The following is a 15,506-nucleotide window of genomic DNA, read 5'->3' as shown; positions in this document are numbered from 1 at the left end:
TCAAGGCTACTGATCACAGCAAATAGCAATCTTATTCTTGTGTTTTGTATTTGATAGGAACATCCATCCCTGGGGCAGCTTTCACAAAAATTAATCGAGAACAACATTAATGCTATTTTTGCTGTTGAAGGAAACGCATTTCAGTGGTATAAAGTAAGTCACAGTGAATGCAGTTTTTCATTGCATGACCTGTAATGCTTAATACAACTTTACTTTCATTGCCTGCGTGGTACACTGAGGTCTGTTCTAGTCACGCATGTTTCTTTATGTCATTATTAGGGTGCAAACCATAAACATTGCTAACTATTGAGAATACACTTTTATCAATTTCTACGTCCACGGGTTCTGTGGTCATCCATGTCTTGGTGCCCAACGCACACCTTTTTCCCCACTGCTTCTAACGTACATATTAGAACGGTTTGCATTCCCTTGTCTATGTGTTGCATATTTGTAACATAATATACACTCTGTGGATACCTACTGTCTCCCCTATAGCACGGGCATATTGGTCAGAACCGGTCTTACCTCAATGTATAACCACATCTAAATCACACACAGAGCCTGATTTCCAAAAACGTTTTTCAATGGGAAAATCCCTTTGAAAAACACTTTGCGAATCTGACCCAGTTTTCTATTGGATCGCTATACAATACATTATTTTAAGTAATCAGAAATCTCATTAGAGTAATGTGCCTTCTGCCGAAACCAGTATAATCCATACGCCTCGCAAGTGAAAAGTAGAAATATACTCTTCAAAATGAGATGCAGTCACCTTAATTAGTTTGAGAACAAAAAATCATGTTGGGAGGGAAGGAGAGAGCAAGAAGAGATTTTGTTGTCCACGAGTTCTATGCATAGTTTGTAAATTATATAGTTGCTTAGGTTGTGTTGTGCACAATATCTGTAATGTTATACACTCATCTCACAGATACAAATCAAGTACTGAATATGCTGGCATGTCCCCCTTTTTGCCATTAGTTTACAAAGCTCCTCTTTTGTCAGATCCACATTGTCTCTCCTGAAGTACTGCTCCACAGAAAAGATGAGGTTTTAAAAAACATTTTACCTCATTAAATATATGTGAATCAATGTCATTCATTCTGCAATACTCAGACAAAACACAAACACAAACTACTACTTCGAAGATCCCAAGCAACTAAAAGAAATCACTGCATTCATACTTTCTATACACATTATACCATAACTGCACATTCAGAAGAACCATCACACCATCTTGAAATCTTTAACAAGTACATCATACTGGTAGTGGGGTGGGGTTGCAGCATGTTTCAATGATATTAAGAAATGTAATAAACCAATTCAGACAAGTCCAATTTCAATCATTCCTAGTCAAATTATGATGGAGGATCAGGATTCTATTCATGGCATGCATGAAGTTTTATGCATTAAACTCTCTTCATGTAAATCAAATTGCAGTAAGAAACAAACAAAAACGAACTCTGCCATAAACCCCTTTCTTCCTTGTCATCATCCAACCAGCAATCCTGTCCCTGTTAATTGTCCTCTTATCGGATGTAGATGTCCAACCTTACATCCACTAATTTAGGTGGGATCATCAAGAAAGGCAGCATCAAGAGGCCTCATCAGGGGTTGAGCGGAGCAGTACCAATGTGGTGGTAATGCTATTTCTGCTGCATTACCGCTCTGCCGAATCCCAAGTTTGGGAGGAAAGTGAAAGTAGCAGCTTTACCTTCAGCTTTGAGCTGGAGGTAAATCTTGCCACTTTCCACCTATTTGCGGCTCTATTACCGTGGCGCTATTAGCGGCAACTGTAATAGCGCAGATACTGCCCCATAGAGTCCTATGGACTCTTAACAAAAATGGGGAGTAAAAGCCTTGGGGGTATCCTGTCGGATTTACCACCGAGGTACCGTCAAACTTTTGATGAAGCCAAACTGCTGATCCAGCAAACTCCATCGCATCCTAAAAAAAACGAACAATTGTCAAGAGAAATTATCTGGTGTTGAATCAGTGAAAGAGATGACAGGATAAGGAGACGTGCACATACTTTCCTCTTTGCCTTTAATACAATTCCAAGTCTCATTGTAGCTTTACTATGAATAATGACATGATGTCATGGCACACAGGTATCCTAATTTGTCATTTTAAAGCATAAAGTTCACAGTAGTGATGACATGGCTGATAGGTTGACAATAAAAATCTGTTTTAAAAAAAAGCGTTTGTTAAAACAGTAAGCCTCGATGAGAATGTCCTTAAGTCTGATTCCAGCCAAAGAGTTTTTAGAGGGCATGGGCCCCCAAGATAGTCGATCTAGAATAAAAGAAGTATCCAACCTCAAAGCGACAAATCCAGCAGACCCACCTATCTACCATAGAGGAGGAGACGAGGCTTACAAAGGGATATACACGTGTGTCTTTTAGGCATTGCACAACACAACAAAGGCATACCTAAAACGCTGGAATTAAAATGCAAGACGTTCCAGTCTTAGTCCATCTAGATATCCGTAATGTGACCCCCTTCTGGAGTAGAAACTGTACCAGATAAGTGTATATTTCTATCAGATACCCTTCAACAGGATGCCACACACATGGGCAGGACACTAGACACATGGGTAGGACATGTAAGGTTGATATCTCCTGTAGGGATAAAAACGAGTTATGGACGAGATGAAATCAAAATCAAACAGCTTCTAGAGTATCATGACTTAGGTGTCATGGTTATGTGATCCTCACTTGTCAACTAGGTTGTGATACACGGCGCCATCCTTCCTTCAAATGATGAAATAATTACAAAGCTGTCTCATACCGTTTAATAATGTGGTGCAAACATACATCTGCTTACAAGCCAAAAATGTACCACCTCTTCTGCATCTGCATACAAGGGATCAAAAGTCCATTTACTGCACCAATAAACCCATGACATATATGTGCCGTTGTATTTACTATGGATATGTGAGGCCCATGATCTTCTAACGAGGCCTTCATCTTCTGTTGAGAAGCCTCTGGTTGACCTTCCATGAGGCCTTCCATGACAAATGGAAAAGACAACCTGCCATAACGTCAGGGTGCAGTTCACTGCAGCTGTTTAGGAGCAGTTCAATAAACAAGGGAAGCACTACTGGACATTATTCTGACACTACCAGGAGCAACTCCTGAGTGTGCCAAAAGGGGTGTCACTAGGATCTAAGAGCAGTTCTGTTTCTGTACCTGTAGAATAGTCCATGTGATCATGAAGAAAGGCAGAATAATGTATGACATACCCCTGCATCATACGTAGGTGATGTGTACAATCTAATCTGAGAAGCCTCCCATCACTTTCATCGACCAAGTACTAGAGTTGAAGTTCTGGGAAGGAATTCCACTTTCATCTTTATACAATATGAGAGAGAAAATGTAGAAAAGTTCACTACCGGGTTTGAGAGATACCTGAACCCCATGTCTCCAAATGTGTTGCTGTGGATGACTGTGGTCTGATTGTTCATCTCCTGAGACATTTCCCTCTCTAACCCTCTCTTCACTCTTCTCTCTTGAACTCACCACTTTCTGCTCTCCTCTCCCATGAAACTTCTTGCCCCTCAAGCAAAGCCGACCCCAGCACTCTACTTTCTCTGCTCCTCCTACTCCTGTGGCTGACTTGTACTGTGGAAAAGCCCCCTCTAACCTGCATTTTTCTATCTCCAACACTCTGGACACTCTTGTCCCTATTATGAGAATCCATCTGAAGCGTACCTCCAAGTTCAACTCTTGGTACGACTCCAACCTCACCGCCCTGAAATGCAAGTGTAGGGCATCTGAGAGGAAGTGGAGGGCTTTGGGCACATCCTCAGACAAACGGCCTGCCACCTGCTCAAAGGAATCAATTTCAAAGGAAGCAAAATCTGGAAGGAGCTGGCCAATCCTACTGCAGTCTCCACCTCTCCTGTTCCCTCGCAGCCACTCTGTATTGCTCTGATCTCTCATTTCACCTCTAAAAGTCAGGCCATCCTGACCTCGTTTTCTTCTTCCTCTCCCTCTCCCTCTACCACTACCTCTCTCAGGTTCCCTCTGACTGCCTCTCCATCTCCTCTTCCTTTTTCCTCCTTCTCTCTGACAACACACGATCATGTCTCTAGAGTGTCGTCCAAACAGGTGCTCCCCTGCTCTTCCAAAACCATCTAGGACCACATTGCCACCCTCGTTCCCGCTTTGGCTGACTTCTGCAATCACTCTTTCGCCACTGGATCTTTCCCCTCTCTCCTCAAGCACTCCCTTGTGCACCACTCCTAAAAAAGCCTTCTGACAATCCTACATGTCTAGCAAACTATCATCTGATTTCTATCACCCCTTTCCTGGGCAAACTCCTGGAAAAAGTGGCGATCTCACAGCTTACTCTCCACACTGAATCTGTTGGTTATCTGCATGACCATCAGTCTGGCTTCAGAGCAGCCAGAGACATGGAAACTGTTCTTCAAAAACACACATGGATATCTGCTCTCTAATCTCGACTCCAGCTCTTCCTCTGTCCTCATCCTCCTTGACCTTCCCTCTGCTTTCGACACGGTCAATCAAGCCACCCTGGTCAACCGACTCCATTTGAACCTGGGCATCACGGATCAGGCCCTGGTGTGGCTGACCACCTTCCTCCTGGACTGTCCCTCCCAGGTCGAATTTGTGTCATTTCTCTCCACCACCTCTCTCTCCACATGTGGTGTCCCCTAGGGCTCTATCCTTTCACCCTGTGTCTTCAATGTCTATTTAGCCCCTCTGGCCCACCTGATCTCTACCTTCTCTTCTAACTTTCAGTGTTATGTGGATAACATTCAACTCTCTTTCATGCTTCCAACAGCCTCCTCCTCTCCCTCGCTCATTCTTGACTGTCTATCCATAATTCAGGATTGGAGCGCCTCCAGCGATCTTTGCTGTAATGCCAGTAAGATGTAGATGTAGATGTAGATGTAGACACTTGTGTATAGGCACGTTATAAATGCCATATCATACCATATCATATCATATCATATCCTTCTTATAAGAACCCCTGCTCCTGCTTTCTCTCTCTCACTCAAGCCACCCTCCTTTGGCCCTCTTCCCTTGCCATCATGTGAGGCAAAAAACCTTGGATCATGTTGACTTCACTCTCTCATTTTCTCCTCACATCGCAGACCTTGCAAAAAAGGCCCAGTTCCAGCTGCACCTCCTCAGTGGTATTCTACCTTTTCTCACCTTCCCCCAGAAGCTCATGTTCTCCAGAGCCCTGTTTCTCTCCAGGCTGGACTATTGCAACAGACTTTTTCTCAATCTGCCTACCTCTTCTCTTTGCACTCTGCAACTAATCCAAAACAGGACTGCAAGACTTATCCTTGGTCTCAAGCCCAGGGACTATATCTCTCCAGACCTGAAATCTCTCAACTGCATCCTGGTGGCTGCAACAATCAAGTTCAAGACCCTCTCCAACTAGCTCTACCGAAATACCTTTCTTCTAGAGCCTTTCGCTCAGCTACCTCCAACTCTCTGAGGGTCAGACGCTTCTCCAGGCAGAGAGTAGGGGGTAGATATCTCTCCTCTGCAGGTTCCTCCCTTTGGAATGGCCTCCCTGCCCCTCTAAAACTTAAACCGGACCACCTGAAGTTCCGGAAGCAGCTCAATACCCTCCCTTTCTCCTCTGCTTTCTCACTCTCGCTCTCATGCTAACTTACCTGTCTGCTGCACCAACTGGTTGTTTGGTTCTCTCAGAGTCTGACAGGGTACCTGGTTCCTCCACGACCAGTCTTCCTTTGCACTGCCTCCTGGCCTACCGCACACTTAGGGTATTTAAGTGTACCCACTACAGACCCCTTTCATCCTTACACTTACCCAGTGCCGCGCTGCCCTGGCTACACTTACTCAGAGCCATGCTGCCCTAATCGCTCTTCCCCCTATCCTCTCCTCTGCACTTCCCCCCCTCGCACTTGCACAATCGGAATGACACAAGGCCAAGTCGGATCCTCTGTCTTGTCCTCCCTATGTCTCCCCTCCCTTGTCTTGTGGAGCCTAGAAACAATTGTGTGCAGGTGCGTTATAAATGTCATATCATATCATATCATATATCATCCCAGTGTGCGTAGTTCTTGGGGAAACAGATGACTACTTAGGATGCAGAAGCAATCTGCAAACAATGTATATGCCGAAGAGACTGTCACTGACATCACTCAGGACGCATCCTCAACCCCCTACTTATAAGAATCGCAAAATGCTAAGAATAGGTTTGCCATGAAAGAAAAAAATGCAGTCATTCTGTCATTCTTCATAGCACAAGCACAAGAAAAGCTATGTATTTGCTCCAGGGGAAGGGGAACACATTTGAATACACTAGTTCATTGTGTATGGCTGTTATATTTAGGGTTTGAGGGTGAATGAAGAAAAAAGGCCTATGCTTAAGGCCAGATAATGATGAGACACCACTGGTTCAGATAGAGCCTCCAGTAATTCCTTTTTGATCCTCACCACCTTGGACATGGGTAATTGCAAAGTATAAGTCCCTCAATATAAAACAAATCCTAGAATTTGGAGCTTCTTGGTTGGTGCTGCCTCTGACTATTCTCATTTGCCTCTCAAGCCCAGATTCTACAGAAGGTACTCCATCATATCAAAAGGACTGAACAGAATGACTCGCCCAGAAGAGAATATTTGTTCAAGTAAATGACCATGCTCAACTCTCATGCCCTTAGAAAGGCTACCATCAGTGCACAGGAGCTTCCTGAAGCTTCATGGTGCTGAAGCAAGTCCAAACAGCAGAGAAGAGAATTTGTATTTCACCTCTTCCCATGCAAAGTGCAGAAACTGGCTGTGAGAGAAATGAACTGGAACTATCAATTAAGCAACGTTCAGCTCCAAAATGAGGAACCAAAATCCTGGCCACAGCACATCTCTCAACAAGAGGATTTTCGCCATCTGCAAGTGTCTGTATGTATGCACTTGTTAAGGTCCCTGAGATTGATTAAAAGCCTGAACCATTTGTTTGTCTTCTAAACAAAGAATATGTTTTTCGCACATCCTTGCTGTTAGAAGAAAGCTCATTCTACAGCACTTTTCCTGATCTCATCTGACCTTTGCTTATCAACAGGTTGCACAGGATTGAGAATTAAGTGATACTCTATTAATCAACTGTACTGGAGCGCTGGCAGAATCTCAGTGGAACCCATACATTTTCTGTAGGAATCTATAGAAAAAGAGACCAATTTACATATGTACAGGATCTTTATTCCCAAGTAAAGATTGCCCCCAGGTATCCACCATGTGAGAAGTTGCCATGACCCTCGTTAACCTGTGAAACCTCAGGTCCAGAAACATTGATCCTGTTGGGGTAAATGTGGTCTTTTATGGGGATAGTTCCTGAGGGGTGTTCCTATTTCTGTTGAGGCCTGATTGTGGGTGAGTGTCAGCTGTTCAGCCTCTGCCATGGTAAGCCCTGCAGAAACCTGTGGGCAGAAGATCTTTTGTAAAGGTGCCTGGGCTTGTATATTGATGTTAAAGTAGTAATATACATTTTCATTATCCTCCACTGAGAAAATACGTTTACGGCACATTTTCAATATTGTGCCCTTCCTCATTTCATGTGACATGGAGGCTTTACTGTCCCCTAGAAAACATAGAAGACATTGCACCCAATTACTCACTTCATTAGGACCTCTCTTCTTGCCCAGGAATGTAGTCTCAACTGCAATGTCCCGGAGTTTATTCTAGAGGCAGGGCTTGCCAAGACACCCATACTGACATGTCACTAATGCCTTGTTCACCCCTTTGGACAGATCCATCCAATATTTCCAAAAGAGAATGTTAACCTTAGAATCTGTGACAGGGGTGGTACCTTGTTTAGGCTATGTAAAAATGGTAGTCACACTCTGCCCTCATTTTACTGTGAATAGGCGACAGCATTGTATATGTCAGCAAACCATCTACACCAAGGGCCACCCTTTCAGAAGGATTCCATTTCATGGAGTTAGGGTGTGCAATCGCTTTTGGGTTTAACATAGGATCACTCTGACAATCTTGGTGGCCTGAACGTACACATTTGTGAATCTTACCACCTAAAACTACCTTGGGAAAACATGGGGTGGGGAAATCTCCTTGTCATCCACAACCAACATGCTAAAGGCATCTGTTTTGCCCTTTTATCTATGTCCAAGCCCTCCACCTGGACAGAGGGTCTGGTAAGTGCTGACACCACATCACTTAGTGATTGTCTGTCATGATCTCTGCTTCCAAAAGGTCAGGGTTTTCCCAACTCCCTTGGAAGCAGATCCATAACCCAGGTTCAGAGGTCCAACCAGTCCCAATTGGGACCTTTTGGACCCAGTCCTGGCGCCAGTGGCACCAGGCTCATAAATATGCCCAGTCCCAGCGCTGGAAGCGCCGGGCTCATAATGCTTGGGTGGACTTACCTGCAGCAGACCATGCTGCTTACTTGCCTGCCAGTTGAGCCTCTGATCCTCTTCTGTTTGGAACTACTTTTCCTGTTGGGTGGGGCAGGAGCCACTCCCTAGATTCAGAACACTGGAACTCTTCTGGAAAGCAGGAACTCTTTTCTTACCTAGGCGTGGCTGTGGAAGGAGACACCTAAGCACTACAGGAGGCTATTTAAACCACACCCGATGGATGAATCTTGCTTTGCGTTATTCTGCATCCTCTGCAGCAGAACGCTCATCGTGTCTTCTGCATCTGATCCTGGGCCTAAGGAAAAAGGCTTACCATCCTGAATCCAGTCTTCAGCAACACCTATAAAGACAAGAAAGAACAGGTTAGCATTACGGTCTTCAGTGACAGCTCTTCACTTACCTGGTCCATCGGCTGTCACCAACGCCTCACGCTGCATTCCGGCATCTGAAAGACAAAGGCTTACCTACTCTTCGTGCGCTCCGGAGGTCTTCACACTGCATTCCGGCATCTGAAAGACAAAAGCTTACCAACTCTTCGCACGCTCCGGAGGCCTTCGGCGCTGCACCCCGCATCTGAAAGACAAAACAAGGTGCGTTTAAAGACATTGGGGAACTTTAATACTCACGTGCCATTACTCCTTTCCACATCTAACCCAGTGGGTATCTAACCCCCTGCAGCCGCTCCGAACTTGTACCTGCAAAATAAAAAGACAGTTAGAGCGCATCGTGAAGCAGGCAACAAGCGCTTACTTACGTGCTTCCAGGCGCTTCTATTCATCACACGGGCTCCATCTTCAACTCACTTCAGCCCGTCATCCGCCATCGCCGGAACCCTGCAAAACAAGAGACATCATTACTAAAGACTTTAAAGACATTAGAATTACTCGAAACTTACCGTTCGTGCAGTAAACGACCGACAGCAGTCCTCTGAAGTCAAGAGGCCTGCTCCCCTTATCCAGTGAAGAAACTGGTTACAGCACCCTGCCCCGAGGCAGATGGAGAGCACGGCGTTCACTTACCTAAGGTGAGAGCGTTAACCTTTGGGGTTCTACAGGAGAAGAGAAAGGGAAGAAGAGAGAGACATTCAATAACCCAGTTCCTTAATCCCATATTTTCTATCTGCAGACATCTTACCCTTCGAGTCAGACATACAGTGCACAGAGGTCCAGCCCAAAGAGCCAGCCGTGTGTTACACATCACCTTTGAAGATACGGTATACGCCCAGTCAAGACCGGCGCCTCTACGGGAATCAGGTGAGCGTTACAGAACGCAAAGACTACCACAAAACTCCCGTCCAGGAGCTATGGAAACCTCAGATACCGACCAGCTAGCCCAGTTACTTGGGGAACTAAGGGCAGAAGTGCATGCAGCCCGTCAGGAAACGAACGCTCTAAGAAGGGAACTGATTATTTCCAAGGAGTGAACAGATGATCTCGCTAGACAATTGCTACAGTCACAAGCCGGACAGACCCCGTTACCCGCATCTGGGGGAAATCTTCCTTCTACATCCTCTATGAATCCAGTGCAGATCAACCTACCTGGGAATGTACCTCTGGATGCGCCCGAACGATTTTCTGGTGACCCAAAGAGGTTTGCAGTATTTATCAATCAGTGCCGGTTGCATTTCTTATGCCGGCCAGCAGCCTTTCCAACTGATCAAGCTAAAGTAGCTTTCGTGCTTTCGTACCTTAGTGGCAATGCGGCAGACTGGTCGATCCCTCTAGTAAATCAAGATGATCCGGTCCTCCATGATTTTCAAGCTTTTCAGCTCAGTATGGAAAAACTGTTCGCAAGACATTCACAGGGGCAGGCCTTGGACAATGTGCTTCTTTCATTGCGACAAGGTAATCAAGACCTTTTGGCTTATATTGCGTCTTTCAACAGACTGATAGTGGAAACTCAATGGCCTGAGGACAAAATGATTACGCTGTTTTATAGAGGTCTACGTGGAGAGCTCAAAGATGTGTTAGCCCAAGTAGTGAATCCCCCACAAGATTGTTCGGACTATATAGACTTAGTCGTTCAAATAGATCACAGACTGCAGAACAGGAAGGCCGATCGTTCCAAGTTTGATGCTCAAGTATTTTCCAAACCGCCAACTCCTTCCAAAGGAGTAGACTCCGGGGAACCCATGCAAATAGGGGGTCTGAAAGGTCCTCTAACACAAAAGGAGCGGGAAAGGAGAAAACAGTTGCAATTATGCCTCTATTGCGGAAACTCAGGGCACTTTCTTTGAGACTGTCCGGTGAAACCTGCCAAGAAGGCAGTAGGAGCTGCAGTTACCAAAGTTACAAACTCTGAGCAGGGAAACAACCTCGCCCGACAAGAATAGAGGTCCTCTTGCCGAGCGTGAAAACCAGTTCCGTGACCTCGCATTTCGTGATACCTATGGTCCTCATTAGCCCTGATAATCCGGATCGATTACATGCAATTGAAGCTTACGTCGACAGCGGTGCCATCGGCAATTATGTGGATCATGAAATGGTTTTGAGGATGAATCTAACTCTTTGTCCCAAGGCTGTAAAGGATGTCATTACTACGGTGGATGGTACGGAGATAGCCTCCGGGCCAGTAACGCATACCACTCAAGAGGTGACGCTAGTAAGTCAAGATGGACACCATGAGAAGATCGTGTTCGATGTGATCAAGGCCCCTCAGTTTCAGATTATTCTAGGAATACCTTGGTTAGAGAAACACAATCCTCTGATCGATTGGCGAGCAAGAACGGTCCAGTTTCCAGAATGTGTCTCTACTTGTCACCCTCCACCTGGTGTTGCACTGGCAGCAATTTCTTCAGAGACTCCCCAGTTACCTCCCGAATACCTAGAATACCAAGATGTTTTCCGGAAGGATCAGGCTAACTCTCTACCTCCTCATAGGTTTTATGACTGCCAGATAGACCTGATACCTGGATCTACTCCTCCTTGTAGTAGAATTTATGCCCTCACCGAGCCTGAGAACCTTCACCTTCGACAATACCTGGATCAATACCTGGCAAATGGGTTTATTCGTCCTTCCAAGTCCCCTGCTTCTTCAGCTTTGTTCTTCGTTCCAAAAAAGGAAGGAGACCTTAGAACTTGTATAGATTATCGCTCCCTGAACCAGATCACCGTTAAGAATAGATATCCGTTACCTTTGATCCCTGAACTCCTGGACCAAGTCAGAAAAGCATGCATATATACAAAGCTGGATCTTAGAGGAGCTTACCACTTGGTACGAGTAAAAGAGGGCGATGAATGGAAGACGGCCTTCCGCACCAAGTATGGGCTATTTGAATATGAGGTCATACCCTTCGGACTTTGCAATGCCCCGGCCGCCTTTCAATATTTTATGAACGATGTCCTCAGAGAGCTCATAGATGTGTGTGTTGTTGTTTACATTGACGACATCCTCGTTTATTCTTCATCGGAATCTGAACATCGGAAACACGTGAAAATGGTCCTCGAAAGATTGCGTCAACACAAACTTTTCGTTAAATTGGAAAAATGTGTTTTCAACGTGACTGAAGTTGAATTCTTGGGATTCATATTATCACCTGGCGGAGTGCGTATGGATTCAAAGAAGGTCGATGCAGTTCTCAAATGGCCATCACCATCCTCCGTAAAAGGTGTGCAAAGCATGTTAGGCTTCGCTAACTTTTACCGCAGGTTTATCCCCGAATTCTCTCGAATAGTCCAGCCCATCACTGCCTTGTTAAAGAAAAACAAACGTTTTGAATGGTCTACCGAGGCGGAACAAGCTTTCCAGGATTTGAAGACTAAATTTATCTCTGCACCAATCTTAAAACACCCTCGCCCCGAACTCCCCTACATCGTGGAAACTGATGCTTCAAGCCTTGCCATGGGGGCAGTTCTATCACAAAAGGACCCGGTAACCAATCAGTTGCATCCCGTGGCATTTTGGTCCCGCAAATTCTCGCCTCCTGAAATCAATTACACGATTACTGACAAGGAACTTCTGGCTATCAAGTCTGCCTTTAAGGCTTGGCGGCATTATCTGCTGGGGGCCCGACACACCGTTACTGTGATTACGGATCACCGAAACCTGCAATATTTGAAAACCGCAAAAGCCCAATCCTCTAGACAACTCCGTTGGGCATTATTCTTTGCCGAGTTTGACTTCATAATTACCTATCAACCTGGTACAAAGAACGGTAAAGCTGGTGCCCTTTCTCGCATGGGAGTGGAAGAACACTTGATCAACCCTAAACCTGTACCAATCATTCCCGAACAAAGAATTCTGGGTGTAATCGCCACAGAATCCATAGAGGAAGTTAAGGATAAAGCCAGGCAACTTGTAACTCCAGCAGACATACAGACTTGGCATCTGCAGGGAAAGGACTTTGCAGTAAAGGACAACTTATTGTATTTCCAAGAACGATTATACCTACCCAGCACAGATTTACAGAAAAAAGTAATCTCTTGTTATCACGATTCTTTAATGGAAGGACATCCCGGTATGGCCAAGACCTCAGAAAAGATCAAGCGCTACTTCTGGTGGCCCTCTTGGAAAAAAGATATCAGAGACTTTATAATGTCCTGTGGAGTATGCGCCCAAAACAAGAGTCAAAAGGAAAGACCAGCAGGCCTCTTACGCCCTATTGACATCCCACCTCGCCCTTGGCATACGCTTTCTATGGACTTCATCACCGATCTACCTCCATGCTCCGGATACAATACGATTCTAGTAATCGTGGACTTATTCTCCAAGATGGCGCATTTCATTCCGCTCAAAGGCTTGCCAACAGCAGCAACTCTGGCCCGAGAATTTCTCGAAAACATCGTCCGACTGCACGGTTTTCCTTCGGTTCTAATTTCGAATCGAGGTAGTCAATTTATTTCTCATTTTTGGCGAAGTTGCTGTCGGTCGGCTCAAATTGATGTGAGACTATCGACCAGTCACCACCCTCAGACCGACAGACAAACCGAGAGGACCAATCAAACTCTGGAACAGTATTTACGCTGCATGCTGCAACAAACGGAAAAAACTTGGAAAGACATCCTTTGGATAGCCGAATATGCCTACAATAACTCTGTCCATTCGGGAACTGGGAAAACCCCGTTTTTTCTTTTGTACGGCAGTCACCCTCGAACCTCGGAGTTGGATCCCCTCCAAGATCTTGAAACACCAGCAGTAGACTACCTGCATTCTACAATCACCCAAGCCTTTAAGGAAGCTGTTTCTCACCTTCAAAGGGCTAAAGAACAATACAAGAAAGGAGCAGATCAACATCGGAAGGAAGCCCCTCAATATCAAGTAGGGGATCAAGTCTGGTTATCCACCAAATATCTACCTCTAAAAGGGCCACGCACATTCAACCCAAGATACCTTGGTCCCTATTCCATCACTACCATAGTAAACCCAGTAGCGGTCAAGTTGGACTTGCCCCCGCACATGAAGATACATCCGGTGTTCCACGTCTCTCTATTAAAACCCGTGCAACCTCAAACCCGACTAACTAAATCTCCAAAACCTATCCTAGTTGATGGAGAACTCGAGTTTGAAGTCAAAAGCATTCTGGACTCCAAGATCTCCAAATCTAAACTATTTTACCTAATTGACTGGAAAGGCTACGGCCACCAAGAGAGATCCTGGGAACCTGCTGAATATGTCCACGCTCCTCGCCTAATCAAAAGATTTCACCGAACATTTCCTGACAAGCCAAAACCCCCGGAGAAGCCCGGTTTGGGAGGGGCCTTGAGGGGGGGTACTGTCATGATCTCTGCTTCCAAAAGGTCAGGGTTTTCCCAACTCCCTTGGAAGCAGATCCATAACCCAGGTTCCGAAGGCCAACCAGTCCCAATTGGGACCTTTTGGACCCAGTCCTGGCGCCAGTGGCACCAGGCTCATAAATATGCCCAGTCCCAGCGCTGGAAGCGCCGGGCTCATAATGCTTGGGTGGACTTACCTGCAGCAGACCATGCTGCTTACTTGCCTGCCAGTTGAGCCTCTGATCCTCTTCTGTTTGGAACTACTTTTCCTGTTGGGTGGGGCAGGAGCCACTCCCTAGATTCAGAACACTGGAACTCTTCTGGAAAGCAGGAACTCTTTTCTTACCTAGGCGTGGCTGTGGAAGGAGACACCTAAGCACTACAGGAGGCTATTTAAACCACACCCGATGGATGAATCTTGCTTTGCGTTATTCTGCATCCTCTGCAGCAGAACGCTCATCGTGTCTTCTGCATCTGATCCTGGGCCTAAGGAAAAAGGCTTACCATCCTGAATCCAGTCTTCAGCAACACCTATAAAGACAAGAAAGAACAGGTTAGCATTACGGTCTTCAGTGACAGCTCTTCACTTACCTGGTCCATCGGCTGTCACCAACGCCTCGCGCTGCATTCCGGCATCTGAAAGACAAAGGCTTACCTACTCTTCGTGCACTCCGGAGGTCTTCACACTGCATTCCGGCATCTGAAAGACAAAAGCTTACCAACTCTTCGCACGCTCCGGAGGCCTTCGGCGCTGCACCCCGCATCTGAAAGACAAAACAAGGTGCGTTTAAAGACATTGGGGAACTTTAATACTCACGTGCCATTACTCCTTTCCACATCTAACCCAGTGGGTATCTAACCCCCTGCAGCCGCTCCGAACTTGTACCTGCAAAATAAAAAGACAGTTAGAGCGCATCGTGAAGCAGGCAACAAGCGCTTACTTACGTGCTTCCAGGCGCTTCTATTCATCACACGGGCTCCATCTTCAACTCACTTCAGCCCGTCATCCGCCATCGCCGGAACCCTGCAAAACAAGAGACATCATTACTAAAGACTTTAAAGACATTAGAATTACTCGAAACTTACCGTTTGTGCAGTAAACGACGGACAGCAGTCCTCTGAAGTCAAGAGGCCTGCTCCCCTTATCCAGTGAAGAAACTGGTTACAGCACCCTGCCCCGAGGCAGATGGAGAGCACGGCGTTCACTTACCTAAGGTGAGAGCGTTAACCTTTGGGGTTCTACAGGAGAAGAGAAAGGGAAGAAGAGAGAGACATTCAATAACCCATTTCCTTAATCCCATATTTTCTATCTGCAGACATCTTACCCTTCGAGTCAGACATACAGTGCACAGAGGTCCAGCCCAAAGAGCCAGCCGTGTGTTACACATCACCTTTGAAGATACGGTATATGCCCAATCAAGACC

General features: G+C 45.8%; 1 protein-coding gene across 1 annotated transcript in view; it reads left to right on the top strand.

Annotated features, from left to right (window-relative positions):
- ITGB8 (integrin subunit beta 8) overlaps nucleotides 1-15,506 on the top strand; it is a 461,694-nt gene that overhangs the window by 270,463 nt on the left and 175,725 nt on the right. The window contains exon 7 of the mRNA XM_069648474.1: nucleotides 58-153. Coding sequence (XP_069504575.1) covers nucleotides 58-153 — 96 coding nt within the window. The remainder of the gene's footprint in view (nucleotides 1-57; nucleotides 154-15,506) is intronic.

Source organism: Ambystoma mexicanum, chromosome 2q, assembly GCF_040938575.1.
Source record: "Ambystoma mexicanum isolate Mex_15411 chromosome 2q, UKY_AmexF1_1, whole genome shotgun sequence".
Classification (NCBI taxonomy): Eukaryota; Metazoa; Chordata; class Amphibia; order Caudata; family Ambystomatidae; genus Ambystoma; species Ambystoma mexicanum.
The sequence above is the reverse complement of the archived record's forward strand: the minus strand, read 5'-3'. Positions and strand labels throughout refer to the sequence as shown.